General features: G+C 43.9%; 1 protein-coding gene across 1 annotated transcript in view; it reads right to left on the reverse strand.

The window, feature by feature from the left end:
• LAPTM4B (lysosomal protein transmembrane 4 beta) overlaps positions 1–2,893 on the reverse strand; it is a 96,101-nt gene extending 93,208 nt beyond the window's left edge. The window contains exon 1 of the mRNA XM_054021057.1: positions 2,639–2,893. Within this exon, the coding sequence (XP_053877032.1) occupies positions 2,639–2,893 (255 nt within the window). The remainder of the gene's footprint in view (positions 1–2,638) is intronic.
• Between the last annotated feature and the right edge of the window lie 12,345 nt (positions 2,894–15,238).

Here is a 15,238-nt window from a genome sequence, read left to right on the forward strand (position 1 = left end):
GTCTCTTGTATCAAGAGCTGGAGAAGACTGACCATGGCATGAAATACATCTGCATAGTCTGAAGCAATGAACCAGATTTCTTTATTATAACAACATGTTTGCAAATCCTGCAATGTCAGCACTGACCTCTGTGTAGCGGATTTCCCTGCATTGCTACCCAAAGAGTGGAGACATGATAGTCAGAAAGTGGATTCATGCCTCTAGTGCAGTTTGCCTCACTAATTTCCTATAAAAGCAGTAGGGATGAAGAACCTTTTCTGGTAAACAACACTCATGTATTTTTTTAATTTATTCATCAAACATACAAAAAGTCCAAATACTCAATTATCTAGCAAATAAAGAACTGCAATACTACTACTGACTATAAAAACCTTCCAAAGCCCTCATGTGAACACTAACCATGGATGTCAGAAAGATTTCCAGCCTAATACCAGTATATGTTTAATATATACCATCAATAAAATAAACCTTGATTTGGCTAATGTTGTAATTTACCATTTGCTACCCCTACATTCAACGCTGGTTTTGGACATTTATTTAAAAATGTGCAAATGTTGGGTTTTTTAACTATCATAATTTCATTGTACAGCAGGGCTACTTTTTGTTTAATGTTACTCTAGCATCATTAGTTTAGTGCTATGTGACCATTCAACCCAGCCTCAAATTAAAACAGGGAATCACGTAAACGACAATTTAATATGCAACGTTTAAAAGTGCACTTTTTTCATGTCATGAACATTGTTTATTTTCTAACTTAGGTAGCATCTAAATAGGATTCTCTGAGTTCTTTATGGTCAGTCTAGGAAGGAAACTGCTTTCAGATTTACAGATTGTGGCAGCCTAGAGGGAATTACTGTATTTTATAAGGATTATGTTGCTAATAATACAACCCTTTAGAAGCTCTCTCCCCAGAAATAGCCACTCTCCTGAAAAGCAGCATTAGCAGCTGAAATCAGTATTCCACACCAGCTACCAGCAACAATCGAAGATGCAGAACAATAATTATAAAAGACAAAGTATGAAAGCACTGGAAATAAACATGGACTCAGGCAGGAGATTGGGGATTCTTATTATTTGTGTTACAGCAGTGCTCACAATGAACAGGTCCTTTCTGAACATTTTGAAGCAGAACTCATTGAAGTCGCTGCTTAAAAATCAGTAGCAAGATGTAACCCAGAAAGAGACACAATCCCTAGCCCAAACTAGAGTTTAAAATCTAAGAAACAAACAACAAATGAAAGGATAGGGGAGAGATGAAACCTAGACAATGAAGAATTTGTAAATTTTAAATAATCGGTTATCCCCATCTAGCCCTCTCTCAAGCCATTAGTGGTTAGCCATTTATGATACTATAACAGTTTCTTTTGATAGTCAACGGAATCACCTACCATTTCAATATAACAGAAATTATTTTATACAAATATTGACTGGCTCAGAGGGGAACAGCAGTTAGGTTTTCCCTTTGGACAGTGTTTTTCTGGAAACTTTTGTGTTACGCTATCCAAAGCAAAAGGTTGTTGGTAGTAGGCACAATTTCAGGAGCTATTTATTTATTTTACTGATATTTCCACTAGACAGTGTCATGGGTTGTTTTATTAGCATGCACTGAAATCTTTGAGCCCACTTCCTCTCACCTGCACCAGCAGAACCACATTGGCTTCAATGAGGCTACTCCTGCTTTACACCAGTGTAACTGAAAAGAGAATCAGGCCCAAATGCGCATTGCCTGTTCAAAGCGCAAAACGGGGCTTTGACTTGCCAGCCTCTATGAAGTCTCTACTAAAGGAAAGCCAATAAGTATGAGACACTGAGGGACTTAGTGAACCTCCTTTTTCAAGCAACCACAATGACCACATTGCCTAGCCTTTCCATAGATACTCTCACTGGACATTGGTGAAGGCCCCAGCAGGACAAAAAACAGAAAATCTGGGCCCTGACAATATTTGGTCCCAGCTGCCCCCCCCCCAATTCTACTGTCTAACAGAGCTAGTGTCAAATCGAGTTGCTGCTTTTGCACCAAATCCCCCGTGCCCTGATGTATCCTGCCACAACAGCACTGCAAAATCCTCTATCTGGCCCCTGGATCAGCTAATTTTTGTCCCCGACTCTGAAAATTCCCTGGCTAAATAGAGAACCTATTTAGTGGCTCCTACTGCACCTCAAAAATCTGATGTGCCTGTGACCAACAGCAACACAAACATTGGGATCTGGATCCTGCCAAGTTCTGGGATTTGGGGTGCTGGGGCCCAAAAGTGGCAGAGTCTAACTTTCAACCATGCCTCCCCCCCAGACTCAAGTGATGGCCCCTTTCACATACACCATAGAGGACAAGGACCCACGTCCAGCTTTGGCTGTTCAGCTTTTAACACTCCCGACTCTTGGGACAAACCCAAGGGAAGGAAGCGCATTTTCACAGGGGTCTCCTGTGCCTCCCCCACCTCGCGCCCCGTTTCTCTTAAGAGCGTCTCTTGCACCCCTCTCCCAAGAGAGCAAGCTCCGGGGCCCATTCCCAAGCCAGGCCAGCCCGACTCTCAGGAGGGGGCAGCTCCCGCCCCGGCACACCCACGCCAGCCCCACCGCAGGGTGCAGCCCTGGCTAACGTGCTGGGCTATGGCCGCTCAATGCTAGTTTCGCTCACCAGGTACCAGACGCCGAGGATGATGGTCCCGGTGCGCACATGGCAGCACAGGCAGCAGCTGTTGGAGTAGAACCGAGCCCACGGGGAGCTCATCGTCCTCATCGCCTCGCTTCCCCCTGGGGCCGCCCGAGGGTGCCGGGGCGCAGCGAGCGGCGCCTGCTGGAGCTCCTGTAGGGCCGAATCGCCGCGCGAGCACTGCGGCGGCTGAGCACCGAGCGCAGGAGGGAGGGACACCGCGTGGGCAGCGCGCGCCATCAGCTGCTCCCACCTCCCACCTCCAGTTCCATGACGTCACCAAATCTCTAGGCCTGGGAGAGAGAGAGGCAGAGACCCATCGGGCCGCGCGCGCCCCAGGCGGAAGGAGGGGGGGGGGGGATTCCCACATGGATAAAGCGGACACGACACGTGCCGGCAGGCAACTGCCATTGACTCCGGTGTCTCTCTCTCTCTCCTTATACCTGCAATTCAATTGCTGTGACAGTTCCAAGCATCAGGCCAGGGGACATGAGCAAAGTCCTCAGTGATGCTCCCCAGCAAGTCATGTGCCTTGAAAAAACGCGTTGTATGCAGTCAGTGTAAGTCAGGGTGACAGAGAGCAAGTGTGAAAAATTGAGACTTTTGGGGTGGGGAGGAATAGTTGCATGTATAAGAGCCCCTAATATAGCGACATCTGGTCACCCTAACAGTGGCTGGCTGATCCGTGTGCATGTTTACATTGTTGGGAATAGGAAATGTAGATGCTTGGCTGGATCAGACATGGGCCAGTAACACAATGCAGCCTCTACCATAGAAATAGCCAGGTAAACCGCTTCACTTTCTTTTGGGTGCTATTTAATTATAGCAATTTGTTCTAATAAAGATACTACAGTAAATTGCTATAGAACAGTGGTGTGATGGAATACACCTTTGTGTTCACACCCTGCATGCTACTGTAATCTTTGTACAAGGTACGTACTGTAAGGTGTCATTTGAAAACTCGTAATTTGTCAGTCAGTAGTGTCCTGATAAAATGTGTGTGGAAACATTGTATGTGAAGTTATAAGATTTCCCTGTATGGGGGGAGCAGAAGTCAGCAAACAGGTCTATCCTAGACAAAAGGATGAGTGCTTGCCTTAATTTGCATTTAAGCAATAAATAGAGTCATAAAGCAGGAAGGGAAAACAAAGGAATCAAACAAGTGAGAAAGAAACCCAGCAGGGAATATACTTCCCCATAGGTACTTTGGCTCCTGGTTCTCACTTGGAAATGTTTTTCAAGAGGGGGACTGAAGGTATAAAAAGGAGGGACAAACACCCCCAAGGGATCCCTCTCTCTCCTCCAGCCCACCTTATTCTCTGCACCTGAGAAAACAAAAGGAAACAGCCATTGGACTCTGGGGGAGGGGTCCTAACCTGAAGAGTTTGGTCAGTAACTTGGCTAACTTTCATGTGCTAAGAAATCTTGCTTGAATCAAATATCATTTGTTAAGTTAGGCACCAGTAAGCATTTTCATCTTTATTTTTCTTGTAGCCAATTCTAACTGTTATACCTCATTACTTGTACTCACTTAAAATCTCTCTCTTTGTAATTAATAAACTTATTTTATGGTTTTATCTAATGCAGTGTGTTTAAAGTGTCTGGCATATTAGTCCCTTAAAGGAATAATGGACTTAATATATGTGTACTGTTCAGGAGAGGGCTGGACAGTACAGGACATTCAATACTGGGGAAAGATCATGAGTGCCGGAGTAGCTGGCAGGCTGCAGTTATACATAGACAGTCCGCCTATGACTTGCATGCTGGAAGGTTGTTTGTGAGCAGCCCAGATGGGAGCTACTACATCAAGGCATTGTAAGGCACCAAGGTTGCATGGCAGGGGTGATGCAACCCCCCCACTACTCTGGATTATGCCCTGATATGTTAAATAGCTGTGTTCCTGTACATACTTAATTGATGCGGAATATTCCATAAAGGTACACACACAAGCTGATCCTTTACACACTGCAACAAGATTACGTTTATTTCAGTTTTTATGATGATGCATTGAATTTCACAGGCATTTAATTACTGACAGAAACAGATGATCAATGATACACTACCACAATTTATTTCAGTTTCTTAAAGGAAGCTGTAAGTAGCACTCAATCTTTCTGAGATACAGGAATATTTGTATTATTGTATTAAATAAGAATATATATATATATATATTATATATATATATGCCAGCTATCCCTATTTTGCAAGGCATGGCCTTGGTTTTAGAAAAAATATTTAGCATTTCATGCTCAGAGAAAGAGATTTTCCAGAAGTTTTTATTGGTGCAATATATTTTGCTGAAGTTCATAAATGCATTAATCTTCACAGTACTCAGCTGTTGTCAGATATAATAGTACCATAATACTGCTGAACTTTGGCATGATAAAAAGCTGATTCAGAATCCAATTTTTGTGGTTTGAGTCCATTTCACCCTAATAATCTTATATTTCTAAATTACAGTACGTTTATAATATATGCTGTATTTTGCACTTCTGTAGCAACCTTTATCCATGGATCCCAAATGCCTGATACTACAAAGTCCCTCCTCTATAGATGAGGGGTATTATTCTAATTTTGTAGACACAGAATAAATGAGAGCAAAGCAATATCATAGCAGGAATACAATTCAGAATTCCTGATTCCCATTCCTATTCCAACTAGATTACTAGTATTTGTTTTACAAGAGTGCTTAGAGGCCCTACATGAGAGTCCTATTGTACTACGGGCTGTGCATACATGTAAGTAAGAGATAGTTCCTCTTAGGATTTAAGTCCACAGAACCAAGGAAATATTATTCAACCCATTTTACAGATTGCTAATTGAGACATTAAGTGATTTGTCCATGGTAACACAGGAAGTCTCAGGAAGAGCTAGAAATTGAACCCAGTTCTCCTGATTTCCAGTCCAGTTGTAGCCCATGCACTGAGTATATAGCCATGCACTGAGTATAGTTATATAGTAAGTAAATGGTAAAGGGGTAAGGAACTGACAGCAGAAGCACAAGAGACTTATAGGGCTAGATCTATAAGAATAGCTTAAACAGTTGGCATGAGTATAATGCCTTATAGCCCGAATAGAAATAGTGGCTCAATAAGTTAGCATAAGTACGTAAACTAACAGTGACCTTAGGTCACAAGATGGCATAAGGCTTTGTTTATTGTTTTGTAATAATTACTAGTGTTGCAAATTGCTGGTAGGTAATCACAAGATGCTAGTTTATAACAGTGTGACAGGTTGAATCACAGCCTTGGGGCTGCCAACTGATGTGTCAAGACTACTTCTGCCCCTGCTTTCCTGCCCTGGCAACTTAGGACTTCAGTGCCCTGCCTGGTTTGAGCCAGACCCGCTAGCCTGCTGCAAACCCAGACCCATCTTAACCACGTCTCCTAACAACTGTAAGCTTGACTGAAAGCAGCTTACAGAAGTGTTCTTATCTTTAACACTCAGATGCCCAACTCCCAGTGGGGTCTAAACCCAAATAAATCCGTTTTACCCTCTATAACGCTTATACAGGATAAACTCATAAATTGTTCGTCCTCTATAACACTGATAGAGAGATATGCACAGCCGTTTGCCCCCCCCCCCTCCCCCAGGTATTAATACATACTCTGGGTTAATTAATAAGTAAAAAGTGATTGTATTAAATACAGAAAGTAGGATTTAAGTGATTCCAAGTAGTAACAGACAGAACAAAGTGAATTACCAAGTAAAGTGAAATAAAACACGCAAATCTAAATCTAATACAGTAATACAACTGAGTACAGATAAAACCTCACCAGTAAGCTTCCTTTTACAGACTAGTCTCCTTCTAGTCTGGGTCCAGCAATCATTCACACCCTCTGTGGTTATTGTCCTTTGTTTCAGTTTCTTTCAGATATCCTTGGAGTGGAGAGGCTCTTTCTTTAGCCAGCTCAAGACAAAATAGAGGGGTCTCCCACGGGCTTGAATAGGTTTTCTCTTGTGGGTGGAGACCTCCTCCTCTCTCCTATGCAAAGTCCAGCTCCAAGATGGAGTTTTGGAGTCACATGGGCAAGCCACATGTCCATGTATGACTCAGAACTACAGGTAGCAACCATTGTTCACATGCTACCTTGAACATCCTCAAGTAGACTTCTTATGTGGATTGGAGCATTCCAAGATCCATTGTTCCTTAAGTGCTTCTTGACTGGGCACTTAACTTTGCAAATTCCTTTCTAAAGAAGCTGACCAAATGCCTTACAAAGCTTACTTAGAAATCAAGCAAGTATACAGCCAATATTCATAACTTCAAGTACAAAAATTATATATGTGTACAAATAGGATGAATAGATTCAGTAGACCATAACCTTTACAGAAATATGTTACATGGCACATGTAGCATAAAACATAATCCCGTTATGTCATATTCTCATAAAGCATTATGGGATACATCGTCACAAACAGCTTGGGATATTTTTAGTTACGGACCACAAGAATGCCATGGTAACTAATTGATATATGTGCTAATAAGTTTGAGTTAGAAAGATGAATAACTTATGGGAGAAGGGCACAGAACTACAAATAAGGAGAAGGGGCTGAAACACCTATTGATTATGATTAGTCACAGTGGCATTAGCATAACATGTTATAAAAGCTGTATCCCAGTCTGGGAAGCTGTCAGGATGACAACCATTGTTGATGGTGAGGGAGAAGATGATAACTAACTAACAAACACTTCAGGTTGTTGTGCAAGGAGTGGTGTAAGTATATGGATGCTCATCTCATTCTGTGTTCTCTCTACCTGCCTTGCTGTGCTGGAGTGTTTTTGACTTTGCTGTGTTAATATAACTATTATAAATATAGTGTGATTTCCCAAGTGTGAGTGTTGCAACAGTGCACATTGGGGCTCCTAACTGAACAGTAATTCTGATAATACTGGGCTTGGTCTTGGGACAAGAATCTACCAAATTTCAGAATGTTAATTAGGGAAACTAAATAGTAATCTGATCAATATATAATCAATAGATCAGGCAAAACAATGCTATAGCTCTCTCTAGACCATGGTTCTGCCCCAGATTTTCTGTTGCCTTTCTCCATACCTGAAAAAACCTTAAGAAATACTATAATATTTTACTGTAATGATTAAAGATCTCATCTTATAAAAGTATTACCATTGTATTGGTACCATTGTATTGGTGCCATCATTGCAGAATACTGAATTAGTTTTAAATAAAGGTCTGCAAAATGTTACAGTAATTTGAGGTAGTTCACAGGTAGGTTCTAATCAGCCTGCCCCATTTATTTTATTCATATGTGGGCATACAAATAATTACAGGTAATCTCAGGATTTCTCATTTGATCCTATGGTTTCCTGCTCAGACATGAATGACTTTAAAATGAGTGAGATAAGGCAAATCTGTGAGTTAAATACTTTCACTGTTTCTTCCATTTTGTCCAATAGTTACTCACTGACAGACTACTAGAGTGAAAATAGATCTTCAATTATAGTAAAATATTGTAAAACAGCAACATGGGGTTCAATGGATCAGGATTTTCCAAATCTGAATTTTTAAATCTATGAATGTTTATTCTCTCATGCTACCCTTCCACCCGTCTCGCAACTCAGAGTATAGAGGAGGCCGAAATTGTCTTTTTACTGTACTAACTCACACACAGACTAAAGTTAGCCTTCTAGTATAGGACCTTTGTATTCACATCCCAACTTTACATTTCTAAACTTTCATGTGAGAGAAAGATTAAAACTTATTCACTCAGAGCTGTATCATGCCATAGAGAGGATAATGAACATAGCTTTATATTATGCATTTTTAGCCTGACCCTAAAATACTTTCTTTATTGATATCAGTCTTGTCAGGGAACCAAATTCTACAATTTACAACACGCATATCAAACTGAAAGGTACCTAGGTATTTCCAGATACAAATTGCCTTGGGCTACATCTTTACTGCATATATCTGTACGGGATAGGGGCTTTCAAATAAAAAGCAAACTTGGCACAGAGAACTGCTATCTACCTTTAATTTCTGCTTGTACATTCACTATGGTCAACTTCTTTAAATATGGTTCTCCATAAATAATTAGGGACTTTTACATGATCTCTGCAGTTTTAGCCTGTCCTAGTCCGGCATTCTTGGCACTAATTGTCTTACTATGAATAAATATTTATTTGCATATGCAAATATGACTTTTTCAAGAAATGGACCTAAAAATATATATTTCAGTAATGTGAGCCTTTCCTATTGATCCACATGCCAAACACAAACAAGTGAGAGTCAAAACGAAAATCTAGTTTCTCTGCCTTGCATTATTTTTTGTAGCTAATTTGTCTTAAATTTCTATCTCAGCTGTATATGAAAGAAAAAAAACTAACTGAATTCCTCTACATGCTCAATGATCTCCACCAAAGGGCTTTAATTTGAAAATCCTATTTACAACAAACAATAAAAAGTATACTGAAGGAAAACTTAAAGGTGAATTCCATACTTCATCTAAGCATGCTTCATTAAAACATGTCTTCCCATTCAAAGAGTTTGACAGGAAATGTCAACCTTGTTTCAGGAGACATTAAGATTCAGAGGCGCCAACTTCCTGGTTTCCCTAGGGGTGCTTGACCCCCCACTCCACCCCTTCCCCCAAGCCTCTCCAGCCCTGCCTCTTTCCACCCCCACTCCGCCCCCTCTCTGCCTCTTTCCGCCCCACTCTGCCCCCTTTCCCAAGCGTGCCTCACCTTCACTCTGCTTCTTCCTGCCCCCACTCCTTCCGCTCCTCCCAGCGCCTCTTGCACACCACTGAACAGCTGATCACCAGCAGGCGGGAGATGGTGGGGGGGAGGGGGAAGAACTGATTGGTAGGGCCGCCAGTGGGTGCTGAGCACCCACTGTTTTTTTCCTGTGGGTGCTCCGGCCCCAGAGCACCCACACAGTCAGTGCCTATGTTAAGGTTCATATTGCAGCCCTAATTTTTTTTAGTATTTTTCAAGGATCTTGCTGATTCTTTCCATTTGGCTGTTTGACTGCAGATAGTAGGCAGAGGACAGGTGCACATGGACTTCTAATAAACATAGGGCCTTGTGCCAGAAACGGGCAGTCCCTGGTGATATGATCTGGGATGCCATGAAGATGGAATACATTGTTTATCCAGAGCTGGGTGGCTTCGTCTACAGAGGGTAAACTTATGCAGGGAATAAAGTGAACTATCTTAGAAAGGAAACTGTTACTCACCTTGTGCAGTAACTGAGGTTTTTCGAGATGTGTGTCCCTGTGGGTGCTCCATTTCAGGTGTTGATGCGTCCCAGCGCCGTCAATCTGAGATTGATGGTAGCAGTGTCCACAGTAGATGCAGTTACGGTAGATGGTGTCGCATCTAACGTGCACATGACCCAAGCCCTTCAGTTCCTTCTCTACCGCAGAGTCCTTACTGCAAACTCCAAAGTAGAGGGGAGGAGGGTGGGTAGAGGAGCATCCACAGGGACACACATCTCAAAGAACCTCAGTTACTGCTCAAGGTGAGTAACTTTCTCTTCTTCTTCTTCTAGTGCAGTCCTTGTGAGAGCTCCACTTCAGCTGATTGTAGAACAGTGCCCCTTGGAAGGCAGGAGGGACTTCAGGTTCATTTGAATTGTAGAGGTAAGTACGATTAGGCCAACTATGGCATCAGCCATGGAGTCTTGAGTGATTGCATAGTGCTCAGTAAATGTGTGGACAAAGGCCCAAGTGGCCACTCCACAAAGCTCTAATATCGGAGCATTGTTTAGGAAAGCTATCGAGGTTGAAACTGATCATGTAGAATGCTCTGATGTGCGCAGGAGGGTCCATGTTCCAAATACGATAGCAAGTTTGGATGCATGTGGCGATCCGTTTAGACAGTCTCTGAGTGGATATTGTGCATCCTTTCGAATGCTCAGTAGTTGAAATGAAAAGTCTAGGAGGTTTCCAGAAAGGTTTGGTCCTTTCCAAGTAAAATGCTAACGCCCGCCTGAGGTCCAATGTATGCAAGGCCATCTCTGTTGGAGTCCCGTGGGGCTTGGGATAGAACATAGGAAGATGGATTGGTTGGTTCATATGGAAGAATCATGTTACCTTTGGTAGAAATTTTGGGTGGGACGTAGCATGATCTTGTCTTTGAAGAATATTGTGTAGGAAGGATCGGCCACATGGACTCTCTCACTCACCCCTCTGGCGGAAGTAATAGTGACCAAAAAGGCCACTTTCATGGATAAGTGTAGGAGGAAACAGGTGGCTAGAGGTTCAAATTGTGGTCTGGTGATGCATTTCAATACCAGATTGAGGTCATAGGCCAGAATAGGTTGGTGAACATCAAGGTAAATGTGCCGAAGGCCCACGAGGAAGCATTTAGTAATGGGATGTGCGAAGATCGAGGTCCCATCAATCTCATGATGGAATGCTGTAATGGCTGCGAGATGGACTTTGATTGAACACGTTGCTAAACTGGAGCATTTCAGCTCCAGTAGGAAATCCAACACTAGTGGCAGTGGTGTAGTGGAGGCTGTCACGTGTTTTTCTTGACACCAGGAGGAGAATCTCTTCCATTTTTGAAGGTAAGTATTATGTGTGGTCACCTTTTTTGCTGTTCAGTAATATGTGTTTAACTTGTTCCGAGCAGGCTAGCTCCATGCAGTAGCCATGCTTGAAGGTGGAGTTTCTCCGGATTGGGGTGAAGAGTGCGATCGTTGTACTGAGACAGCAAGTCTAGACGCGAAGGAGAACTCAAGGGGCGCATATCACCATGCACATTAAGTAAGGGTACCATGCTTGTCTGGGCCACATCAGAACTATGAGGATGACTCTGGCCTTGTCTATTCGTATCTTGTGAATCACGTGTGATAATCAGAGGGATCGATGAGAATGCATACATGAGTTGTGCATCCCATGTGATGAGGAAGGCATCCCCCAGTGACCATGGTCCCATCCCTGCTTTCAAGCAGAACATTGCATATTTGTGGTTTGTTGGGGATGCGAACAAGTCGATGAGGCGAGTGTCCCACTGGTGGAATATGGATTGCAGGACTCCCCAGTTCATTTCACATTTGTGGTCTTGAGAGAAGTACCTACTTAGTGTGTCCACCGTTGCGTTCTGACAGCCGGGAAGGTAGGAGGCTGAAATGTTTATGTTGTGGTGTATGCACCAGTTCCACAGTTTCATGGCTTTGGTGCATAGCGAGTGTGATCGAGCGCCTCCTTGGCGATTGATGTAAAACATGCAGGCAATGTTGTCGGTCATTATATGACTTGATTCATTCTGTATGTGAGGTAGGAAATGTTTGCAGGCATTGCAGCCCACGCGTAGCTCTAGTAGATTGATGTGTAACTGAGTCTCCACAAGAGACTATTTGCCTTAAACCATGTGCTGATGCATGTGGGCACTCCAGCCTAGCAGCGAGGCTTTTGTTGTGATTACTATTGATGGGGGTTCCTATTGGAACGGGATGCCCAGGCACACATTTTCTGGTCTTGTCCACCAGCTTAGAGAATCCAAGACACAGTGTGGTACTGTCAATCGTTTGGGTAGGCTGTGCTTGCTGGGTATGTATACTGAGCTCAACCAGCCCTGTATGCAGCACATATGTAGTCTTGCATGTTGTACCATGAATGTTGTGGCTGCCATGTGTCCTAATAGTTGCAGGACAGTATGAGCTGGTACTTAAGGGCTGATTCTTACCTCTGAGATAAGGTTTGTCAGCATTGTGAATCTGTTCAGGGGCAGGGATGCCTTGGCTTCTATGGCATCAAGATGTACCCAGATGAAGTCCAGTTGTTGGACAAGGATTAGAGTGGATTTTCGTTCGTTTATCTGTAGCCCTAGATCCCTGAATAGTGTGATTGTTGTCTGGACTATGTCACATGCTTCTTGTTCGGTTGGGCCTTTGAGAAGGCAATCGTCCAAGTACAGGAAGATCATTATTCCTTGTTTGCATAGCTGTGCTGCTACTACTGCTTAGGTTTTGGAGAAAACTCTTGGTATAGTGGACAGGCCGAATGGTAGTACTCTGTACTGGAAGTGTTCATGTCCTACTGTGAACCGCAGAATTTCCTGTGAGCGGGGTTTATGGTAATACGAATATAAGCATCTTGGAAGTCGAGGGCTGAAAACCAGTCCCCCTTTTGCAGTGCTGGAAGTATCATGCCCAGTGTGACCATCTTGAACTTTTGAGTGCATATGAATTTGTTGAGCTTCCTGAGATCCAAATAGGTCTCCATCCTGCATTCTTCTTCTGGGTCACAGAGTAGTGGGAGTAGAGCCCCTCCCCTTGTATTGCAAAGGTACATGTTCCACGGCCCCCAGTTGTAGAAGATGATCAATTTCTTGTCGTAACAGGTGCTTGTGAGAAGGGTAGGGTAGATGGTCAGGCGCTAAAAGGGATGGTATATCCCAATCGTTCAATCTCTAACACCCATTAGTCTGTGGTTATTGATGCCACAGATACGGTAGAAAGGGCAAAGGTGATGACCAAAGCATGAGGATGAATTGGATATAAGCACTGCCTGGTGAGGGAGGTCGTTCAGACCCTCGACCAAAACTTCAAAATTGTGGCTTGGGCAGAGCCGATTGATAAAATGGTGGTTGAGATTGAGGTGCTCTCCATCACTGCAAACATTGGCATTGTCTTTGGTGCTCGTATGGTCGTTGCTGGTTAGAAGAGGAATCTCGGACCTCTGATAAGGTTGGTACTGCCTTCTCTTTGCAGATGGGGTGTAGATCCATAGAATATGAAGAGTGGCTTGAGAGTCTTTTATCGAATGGAGCACCTCGTCCATCTTATTCGAGAACAGCTTTTCTTGGTCAAGAGGTAAGTCTTCAACCTTGGTTTGGAATTCTTTAGGAATGTCTGAGAATTGCAACCAGGATGCCCGTGCATCACAACGGCCATGGTGTCCTTGACGTCCAGAGATGCTTACAGGCTGTTTTAGCAATGAGTTGACTCTTGTTTACAATGGCCTGAAATTGTGATTGTTTCTCCTTGGGAAGCTCCGCAGTGAACAAGCTAAGTTTCCCATAATTATCATAATCATATTTAGCCAGCAAGGCTGAATAGTTGGTGACTTGGAATTGTAATGTCGCCAAGGAGTAGACTTTGAGTCCGAAGAGGTTGAGCCTCGTGTTCCTTATCTTGTGGGGTTGACCTAAACTGTTGTTGTTTACAGCGTTGACTAGCGGCGTTGACCACGAAGGAGTTGGGAAATGGGCGTGAGAAGAGGAAGTCCACTCCATTGGCGGGGACATAGTATTTCCTATCCACCCTTTTGCATGTCAGCGGAATTGAGACTGGCGTCTGCCAGACTGTCTTTGCTGGTTCCAAAATCACGTTGTTGATGGGCAGAGCGATTTTGGACTTAGATTAAGGTTGTAGAATTTGTACCAGTTTGTGCTGGTTTATCTGCACTTCTTCCAATGGGATTTCCTGGCTTTGGGCAATCTTCTTAAACAATTCCTGGAACTGCTTGAAGTCATCTGCTGAGGTAGGTGGCGGTGACATGATCTCCTCATCCAGGGAGAAGGAAGAATTGTGTGCAGGAGATGTAGCTTCCTGATCTGTGCCCATCTCAGTGTCATCCCCGACATTCTGAGCTTCTGTCATCTGCGGGCTGGGGGAAGTGGGGTGAGATCTCAGCTCGCCTCTGTGAGCCATGGGTGGCCTGGAGTGAGGGCCCTGGTAAGTTGCCCAGGGTTCCCAATGAGCCCATTGCATTGGGAAGGCCATCAGTGGGTACATCCATGGCAGTCCGTACCAGGGGTGAGCCATCTGGTTATAAGGGTGTTTGGACCCCATATGGATCCAGGGTGGTCTTTGATCTTTTGGTGATGAGTGGTTTGGTGAGAAGGTGCATGGCACCTGCATATCATCATCCTTGTCTTTGCTGGACGAATGTAAAACAGCATGAAGAGTATGGGAATCACCGCTATAACGTTCGGGAGAGCCCTCAGTACTGAGTAAGGGGAACTGCGGTGCTGAATAGATAGCCAAGTCACTCTGATGCGGCAGATTCTGTGGTGTTTCAGTTGTTGGTACTGTCGGTGCCGATGGGGGAGCCCTTGTTGGTGCTAGTGCCAATGCTGTCAGATGTTGTGGCAGTTTAGGCAGCATGGTCAGTACCGATTTGACTTTCTCTACCAGTGCCAACTGAGATGTCGGTGCTGGGGGCGGAGGCATAGTGCCTGAGGAGACGCTCGGTACCAAGTCCCTCACAGGTGAGGTTGGTGCCATGGAGGAGGTATGTGCCTCAACTCCATCTCCTTCACTCAGGACTTGGCGGTGCCGGAGGTACCTTGAGCGTCATAGATGCTTACCCAAGCATGTGTTGGCACTGGAGGGTAGCGACCTGGCAGGAGGCCACCATTGTTTCTGCAGTGCTGTCTGTGGAGATGTGTGCCCTCTTCCTCGGTCTTTTAGAGGAAGGCATGTCTCCTTTCCCTGAGGGGGGTACCTGGAGAGATGGTCCGTTGGTTGGTCTCTGGTTGGAGAGACTTCTCCATTAGGATCATTTTTAGTCGGAAATCCCAGTCATGCCGGGCTCTTGCCTTCAGGCTGCTACAGTGGGCACATTTCTGTGGTATATGCGCTTTACTGAGGCAGCAGATGCACAATGA

This window comes from Malaclemys terrapin, chromosome 2 (genome assembly GCF_027887155.1).
Source record: "Malaclemys terrapin pileata isolate rMalTer1 chromosome 2, rMalTer1.hap1, whole genome shotgun sequence".
Taxonomy (NCBI): Eukaryota; Metazoa; Chordata; order Testudines; family Emydidae; genus Malaclemys; species Malaclemys terrapin.